We start from the raw sequence: 8164 nt of genomic DNA on the forward strand, positions 1-8164 counted from the left end.
AACATAATTCATTACAGGTTAAAAACAAGGGGTCTAGCTTAAAACCAGCAAAGACCATCATTATTTAATTTGCTGGATAATTTATCTCTAGTTTTATGGAGTGGTCAAGGTACTCAATTTCTACAACTGCATTCATTGCACCTGCCTTTCCTGGAGCAGCTCATTAGCAGTATGATATGAGTCTAATTAATCTGGCAATTACCATTGCTGCACAGTGGAAGTCCTCAGTACCTAATACTCTGAAGTGGGCTAGACCAAGCCTATGTTCACTGCTAAGCATTTTGGGAAAGATTTGCAAAAACTGGTAGTTGCAAGATAACGAACAAGGGAAAATAAGCCCAGATTTATATTCATTACGATGGACTGTATATTTCTTATTACCACTCTTGAAAATATTTAATTTACTGGTACAGAGGCAGCCTGTGTAAACAATACAAGGATGTTTTAGCTTCGCCAGGGGAGGTCCAGGTTGGACATTAGGAAGAATTTCTTCTCAGCAAGGGTCATTAGACATTGGAAGGGGTTGCCCAGGGAGGTGGTGGAGTCACCATCTCTGGAGGTGTTTAAGAAACGACTGGACATGGCACTTAGTGCCATAGTCTAGTTGACATGGTGGTGTCAGGGCAATGGTTGGACTCGATGATCCCAGAGCTCTCTTCCAACCTGATTGATTCTGTGATTCTGTGATCACGGAGGTCACTACTCTTACCAGGAAAAAGTTGGAAAGAAATAAACTGCATGAAAACATCTGCAGAAGGTGCCAGATCTGCTTGGGGGCTAATGGTTCTAGACTTTCTGAAAAAAAATTCATTACATCAAGGCTAGATCATATCCAATTCAAAAATACAGTGAAAAATATGTTTTGTGAAGAAACATAAATGATCCTTCCCCTCCTCTGCTGGCTTTCCTCCAGCTCTGCTGTTTCTCCTGTGGGGCAGAGTGCTTCAGCATCTCCCAGCAGTGGTTTCTTTCATGTATCAATAGACTCATCCAGATTCATTCTTTCTGGTCCTTGTGCCGTAACTCGAAGGAGGAAATTGTAGCTCTTGGTTTTGCATCCAGAAAAGATGAATTTACACAAACACTGCAGTTCTGCATGCTGAGCCAACTTTAGTAACCAGTGGTGGTGTTTAGTTGAATTCAAATGTGAATAGCTGGAATGAGGGATTTCCTGTTGAACATTTATAGCAGCATACGCATTCAGTATCTATAAAATAAACTGTGCATCTGAAAAAAAAAAGCAGTTGTTTGTCAAGAAAAAAAGAAGCTGCTTAGTATAAGAGTAATGATTTCTTTTCCTTCAAAATTCCAGTAAATGGAATTATTCATTTAAAAATGCTATGAATGGTCAGTTGCAGAAATGAGCAGAGTTATTTCCGTGTAGTAGCCATGGGAAACAAGAAAAAAATAGAGTGAAGAGCAAAGGGAAAAAGCAAAGAATGAAGGAGGGGGCTGGGAGCGTATGAACGTGTACTGGCAAATAATTGGGGGGAGGCATAAATAAGAGAGAAGGAATGGAGAAAGCTGGAAAGAAGGTAAACAAGTGACAGATGAGAGACTGGGAAGAGTTTTTCTCCAGTTTACTCCTCAGCAATCTGAACATATAACATTTATGGCCATTGGAGATGGTATTCAAAATTGTCCCCCTTCAGGTTGCCCAGACAAGAAGGCTCTGAAGGTGGTAATTCCTAATTTTGACCTTCCAGCTCTCTCTGTCCTCACTAGTTTCCTAGCTGCTGCGTTACCTGGGTGGACATGGAGGAAAACAAGAGAAAAGCAGAACAGTGTAGAAAATGCTCATGCCTGGAAGCCAGCGGAGATCTCGGCATGCCGGGAGCAAAGAACAACACCCATCAAGAACAAAGATAGAGACATTGGTGCTTAGAGGTGGACTCCTGCCATGAGTGGCGTGTCGGGAGGAGAAACTTGTAAACCCATCTCCAAAGAGCTGTTGTTTACTTGCCGGCATGTGCAATGTCACCCCGACCCGCTGGTCCCACTCACAAAGCCAACTGGCAGCCAGGTCCATGCTCCAGTGGGCTTCTCCTCACCGCTCACCAGCCGCCTTCACCAACCCGGACACGCGGGGACAATTCCCCCTCCCCCAGATCCGGCTGCCGGGACTCTGCCGCCAGCACGCGCGGAGCCGCCGGGCACAGCTCTGCTCGACCCGGCGCCAGCTGGGGCTGCCGACAGCAGAGCTGCTCCCCAGAGGTGCAGGAATTAAGTCTGGGCACCTTTCTGATAAGCTCTGGACACTGCCTGCAAGGCACAGCCACAATGGGCAGCACTGGGGCATCATATCCATCACAGGGAATAGTTTTCAGGGTGCACCCATCCCTGACTGGTGCATCAGCAGTGAGGTTCGTCAGGGGTCTCCCTCAAACATGGTGCTCTACAACGCTTTCCTCACGTTCATTTGGCTGGGTATTTTGCCTCAGTTTTGGGTTTGTTTTTTTCAGTATTGATCATGGCCTAAAGGAAATGAAGGAAAAATGGTTTATGAACAGGAGTTAGTAAATTTCCAGTTACCATGGTGATGGTAGGACACCTCAGAAGGCTGTTCTGAGTCCTGAACTATCCAGGGTCTTCATTAACAAATAGCATAATGGAATAAAGCTTGTGCTTGCTGAATTTGCAAATAGCAGGCTGACTAGCAGCACGTTGGAGGACACTGGAGATTAATATTTTTTTTGCAAAAGACAGGAACAATTGGTGGAAAAGGTGGAGTGAGCAATACCTGGTGATGCAGCGATTCTGCAGGAGAGGTGTGGGGCTGCAGCGAGCAACAAGGTGCACATGATGGTACAATGTCATCCTGTTATGGAAAAGGCAGAAAACATTCTTCCTAAAAAAAAACAACAGGGTTATCACTTCTCAGGGACTTAAATTAATCAATTTATTAACCCAAACTGCTGAACTTTCAGGTAGTGTGCTGTCTACTGCTTAGGCTACCATACTTCAAGATGAGGTGGAATGGTTGGAGAGAGCCTAGAGCTGAGATGGTTAAAGGACAAAGAAAATACAATCTATAACAAAAATTTGGAAGAACTGAGATTATGATAATGGGAAAAAATGTGGGAGCAACGATGCCACACAAATCTGGAATAAAGAGTGCATAGGAAGGGAATAATATGTTCCCCATGACTAGGGTGGTCCAGATGAGAAACAGTGGGCTGAAACTGCAGCAATGACAGTTCAGTGTCGTATATAGGACAGCATTTCTAGTGGGATGGAGAACGGTGTCCTGAAGGAGGGGAAATGGTGTGGGGGAAGCCAGTTATTGGTGGTATTCCCAAAGAAGCTTGACACCTTTCTGAGAGGGATGATTTAGGGTTGTAAGGAGCTCTGCCTGGGGGATGTGGAGCAGTGACTCTGAGGAAATCTATGGTTCCATGCATTTTTTTGTAACAACACACATGAAATCATTCTGATTACATCTTTGTTGGTGAAATGAACAGTGCCAGGGCCCGCTCTATGGTCCTGAGGCCGGTGGGCATACCCTGCCCACATCCATCGTATTAAACTCAATTCCACTAAAAGCAGGATGACTACAGCCCAGTCATGTTGGAAATCATACCCGTCCCATGCAGACTCATGAAGTGTGGTGAAAAATGTGTTTGGGAAAGCCGGACACAGAAGAGCAGCCAGGCTGTAGCAGGGACCCATCTAGCCAAGTGTCTTCACTCTGACAGTGGCAAATAGCTGATGCTTAGAAGAGCAGAAGAACATGGCAAGCATATAGTAGCATGTGTTTGGAAACTCCTCCAATTCCAGCAGTCGGAGGTTTGGGGGTTGTTGAATTGGATATGGATCCATATCGTTGTGCTGAATGTCCCTCAATTGATTTTACGAATTTCATGGAAGTATAGAATAATCCAGGGTGGAAGGGAGCTCTGGAGGTCACGTGGTCCAGCCACCTGCTCAGAGCAGAGCAAACTTCCTCCACAATATCCATGTCAATGAGTTGCATCATCCCATTGTGTGCAGCGTGAAAGAAGACTTTCTTTGCTCAGTGCATCATACTTTTGTATGTTGTCTCTTGCTTCCCTGGTCATGAGAAATGGAAAACCATAGCTTTGACTTTGTTAGGACACTTACAGTTTTTATGCTGCTGTCACATATCCCCACCTACTTGTCTCCTCCTGGAGTGGAAGACTGCCAGTATAATAGCTACGTCACTGTCTGAAAATAAGTCACCAGCTTCCACCATCCTTGCTACCATCCTTCATACCTCTTCTAGTCCTACTCTAGGTTTGCAGAGACAGGGACACCAGCAGCGTGCACAATGTGCAGCATGAAGTACCCTCGAAACCCTTACAGTGACACACCAGTTTTTGCCAGTGCCCATTCTAAGAAATCCTAACACTTTTTTTTTCCCCTGACTCTTTTTTTGAAGTTCTCTTTGAGAGTACCTCTTTCCTGGAAGGTGAAAGTAAGTTTGCATCACTGAGTCTCATTTACCATCTGTTTATGCTGCCACTCAGAGCTGAGATCCTTCTGCCTTGCAAACTCCTTGCAGTCAGCTTTCGTTTCACTGAATAACCTTCTGTCGTCATCAGAGCTCCTCCAGCAGCAAGGATCAGGCTATCTCCATCCCAGAAATTAAGCACACTTGAGACCCCAGAGCTGACTGGAGGTTTTATGAGGAAAAGGGGATGTTTGAAGTGTCTGCAAGTGGTCAGCTCATCCAGGCTTCTGGGAAAAGGCTCTCAGCACCAGTGCTCTTGCTCATCAGTGGAGTGAGAGGGGAGAACAAAACAGGCTGTGTTGAACATGGTGTTTGCTAAATTTCAGAGGGATTTTGCAGTCGTGGTTCCCAAGAGGGTGATACGTGGACATTGGGCCCTTCCCAAGCCAAGGCTGCTCACACCAGGGCCTCTCTCAGCTTGTCCAGCCCCACACTGTGAGAAGTCTAGACAATGGATGGAGAGTTATTGGTGCATCACGGCCACAGCTCAGCCTTATTGCATGCAGTTGCATCCCTGCCAAAGGAGGAGAAAGGCCTGAAGCCCTTTGATATTGATCTTGTCTCCTATCAGGTCCCTCTGCCCCAGCAGATCTCTTCTATCTACTCACCATTGGCTCCTGTCACACTCAATGGTTTTCATTTGAATTGGGTATTGACACCAGATCTGGGGAGAAGAGAGTTTTGCCAACATACCCAGGTGCAGGGTGGAGGGGCCAGTGGTTGTGCTGTGCAGTGAACCATGAGAGGTCCCGTGAGCAACAGGACCTCCCCCAGAACCCTCCTCTCTGCTCAGAAACGCACTATAAATATGAGGATCCCCAGCCTTGCCACTCAGCAGCGTCCAGCTCAGGCTCTCTCCAACCTTGCTGAGATCCTCGCTGAGCTCCAACCATGAGGTTCCTCTACCTTGTCTTTGCTGTCTTCCTACTGGTCTCCTTGGCTGTTCCAGGTAAGAGGATGAATTGCATTGGAAGGTGAGCTGGACAACGGTGGGAGAACCAGAGTGGTGTGGGTCAGAGTGGGCCATGCTTGATAGGCAGCTTGAACAAATGTGATCGCTACTGGCTTTAATGGCTGTGAGTTTGTTGCCCCCCGTAAAAATGTCAAGTCCTTTGGGTATGCAGATGGATGCTGGTCTCCTCAAAATGTGCGGATGACTTGGTTACCCCAGGTTGTTTAAAATGGGGCTGTATGTTTGTGTGCAGAGAGCTGAGTAGGACCCTGTGTCTAGAAAACAGATATCCTCTCCAAAGACAAACTCACTTTTGAGTCACAGTAGTGTAATTGGCACTTTTAGGATGTTTTAGACATTTTTCACACCTTCTAGGTCAAGGTGAGCTGGGCCCTGGTGTAATTGTTTTAGCCACGAAGAACCAAGTGCTGGATGTCTTTTTCAGAGGGACCAGCCAGCTGGATGTTTCCTGCTCAGATGATGCCACCTTTTGTGTCAGATCAGTTCTGAGTATATCTTCAAGGTCCAGTTCCCTTTCATTTTGAACATGAGATGCTGACAGATATCCCTCCAGTTCTGGTTCTCACTTCTCTCTTCAATGAACAAAAGGGTTTCCAGTCCAATATCCATTCACTCTGGACATCATTTCCCAGCTATTTCTGGCCAACAGCCTCACACCCTGGTGCCTAGCGTTTGGCACTTGAATCTCTTTCAACACATGCAGGTCAGATTTTTGGTTACCGCAGGAACTGACACCTGTGAAACCCTCCATAGTTTTTGGAACACCAACTCAAGTTTTTGAAACTACTTCCGTGTTACTTTTCCTGTCTTGCTCTAAGAACACTGATCCTGACTCATAAAAAAGAGGTGCAAGACTGCACAGATGAGCATCTTTATGAACTTTGCTTTTGGGGTGTCTCTCATGAGGGGAATGAATCTGCTCGCTCATTCACCAACTGCACCTGTGCCATCAGCTGGCCCTGTAGTCACCAGCTGGGGGGAGAGGGATGCACAAGGAGTTTCTCAGGCTTGTGCTCTTCAAGGTCCCTTCCTGCTTTGGGGCTGGGCTTGGGCAGGAGTGGTGGACATGTGGGGGAATGGAGCAGGACCTCCCTAGGAGACGGGTCTCATCCTTCTGACCACTGCCATACTGACACCTGAGGTGACGGGAGGGCACGACAGTGGGGCACAGAGGCGCCTGTCCTGACCCAACCACTCTCCCTCTGTCTCCCCCTTGCAGGCTATGGGCAGATAAGGAAGCACTGCCCCAAGGTGGGGTACTGCTCCAGCAAGTGCGCCAAGTCGGACGTGTGGTCCTTGTCCTTCGACTGCAAGCAGTACTGCTGCCTCCCACCCGGCTGGAAGGGGAAATAGGAGCTGAAGAGGAAGCTTCTCTGGAAGAGGAGGCACCATGGTGGCTTTGGGAGCAGCTTCTCACCTGTCTAAGCCAATTGTCATCCCCTCCTCTCAGTAATTAAAAAGAGAAAAAAAGGAGATGTAACCCTGGTGTGTGTGGTGTGGTTACTTGTGTCCCCATGATCCCACATAAAGCATTAAAACAGACTCTCCAAGCCCAGCCCAAAAGGCCCATTAGCTGCATGGCTCATTTGTAACAAAAGTGTTAAACATATGGAGTTTTCCTCTGTTTCCCACAGTGAATTCAGTCAATGGTGGATGAAAAGGTCTGGTTGGAGTAACACCCTCTTGGGCGTCCCTTTCCTCACTGAGTCTCATAGAAAAACCCATGGGTCTCATTGGTGGGAGAGAGCCTGTTTCAGTCCTGGGGCTCACAAAATCAATATCCATCTGAGTTCCTGGCAAGACTGTGTTAGCATGGCTGAGTAATGAGCAGGAATAAATGGGTGCAGTATTTCACACTCCCTTTAGCATCGCTCAGAGACCTTCTCTAGAAGGATCTTTGGGAGAGCATCCTGCCCTCTAGTTCCCAAAGGCTTCTCTGCTGAGACCACCTACAAGGGCATCTATTGGAGTCATCCATGGGTACCTGCTGAGGGCAAACAGCAGCCCTAGCAGGGTTTGTAAAGGGGCTATTTGCAGCAGCCTTTTCTGCGATGATGATTATGTCCATCCTCATCTGTCTCAGCCTATGGAGTCACCACAGGTAACTTCCATATAGAAAATAGAGTCATTGTCTACATGTCCTTTTAATTATGTCCTACTTCATGTTCCTGTGTCCTAGCTGTGGTTTTTGGAGTGCTGGTAATGTGCAGGTCTCCTGAAATCTTGTAGCATCTGAAGGTGGGATTGTGGGAAGAAAGGGCCACAGGGCTGGAGAAACTCCAGAACTGTAGGGGAACGCAATGAGACAAAACAGGGATTGGTGAAAGTGGAAGGAGGGACCTAAAAGGGAGCACTGAGAGACCACCCAGTAATGACCAGCAATTGCTGAAGGCATTCAAGGAGCTACCTGCAGGCATGATAAACCCACACTGGTCCGTGGCAAGCTTCCACGTCCTCCTCTTCCAGTAAATACATAGCCAACTTGAATGAAGCCAATACCATTTCCCATGACCTCTGTGGACCTTGGATGGGGAATGGATAAACGGAATGGTGAAGAGAAATACATAATCAAAGTCTCTGCAGCAGAATTCAGACTGGGAAAAGGGCTGCAAACTGCCTGTTTTTTTTCCCCATTTTTCCCACTCGATCATTCCTAGAAGAGGAAAAATTTGAGGAACATAACATGTCTGTGACAGCATCTGCTCTGACCTCCCGATGAA

At 46.9% G+C, this 8164-nt stretch overlaps 1 protein-coding gene across 1 annotated transcript; it reads left to right on the plus strand.

Annotated features, from left to right (window-relative positions):
* Positions 1-5362: 5362 nt before the first annotated feature.
* On the plus strand, positions 5363-6797 carry LOC137671183 (cygnin). The gene is made up of 2 exons (XM_068414597.1): positions 5363-5420; positions 6664-6797. The coding sequence occupies exons 1-2, from the start codon at positions 5363-5365 to the stop codon at positions 6795-6797; spliced, it is 192 nt and encodes a 63-aa protein (XP_068270698.1).
* Positions 6798-8164: the final 1367 nt, after the last annotated feature.

The sequence above is a fragment of the Nyctibius grandis genome, chromosome 1, assembly GCF_013368605.1.
Source record: "Nyctibius grandis isolate bNycGra1 chromosome 1, bNycGra1.pri, whole genome shotgun sequence".
Classification (NCBI taxonomy): Eukaryota; Metazoa; Chordata; class Aves; order Nyctibiiformes; family Nyctibiidae; genus Nyctibius; species Nyctibius grandis.

Coding starts and splice junctions, on each gene's coding strand:
- LOC137671183 (XM_068414597.1), top strand. CDS start 5,363: ATGAGGTTCCTCTACCTTGTCTTTGCTGTCTTCCTACTGGTCTCCTTG. Junction 5,421..6,663: donor GGTCTCCTTGGCTGTTCCAG/GTAAGAGGATGA, acceptor TCCCCCTTGCAG/GCTATGGGCAGATAAGGAAG.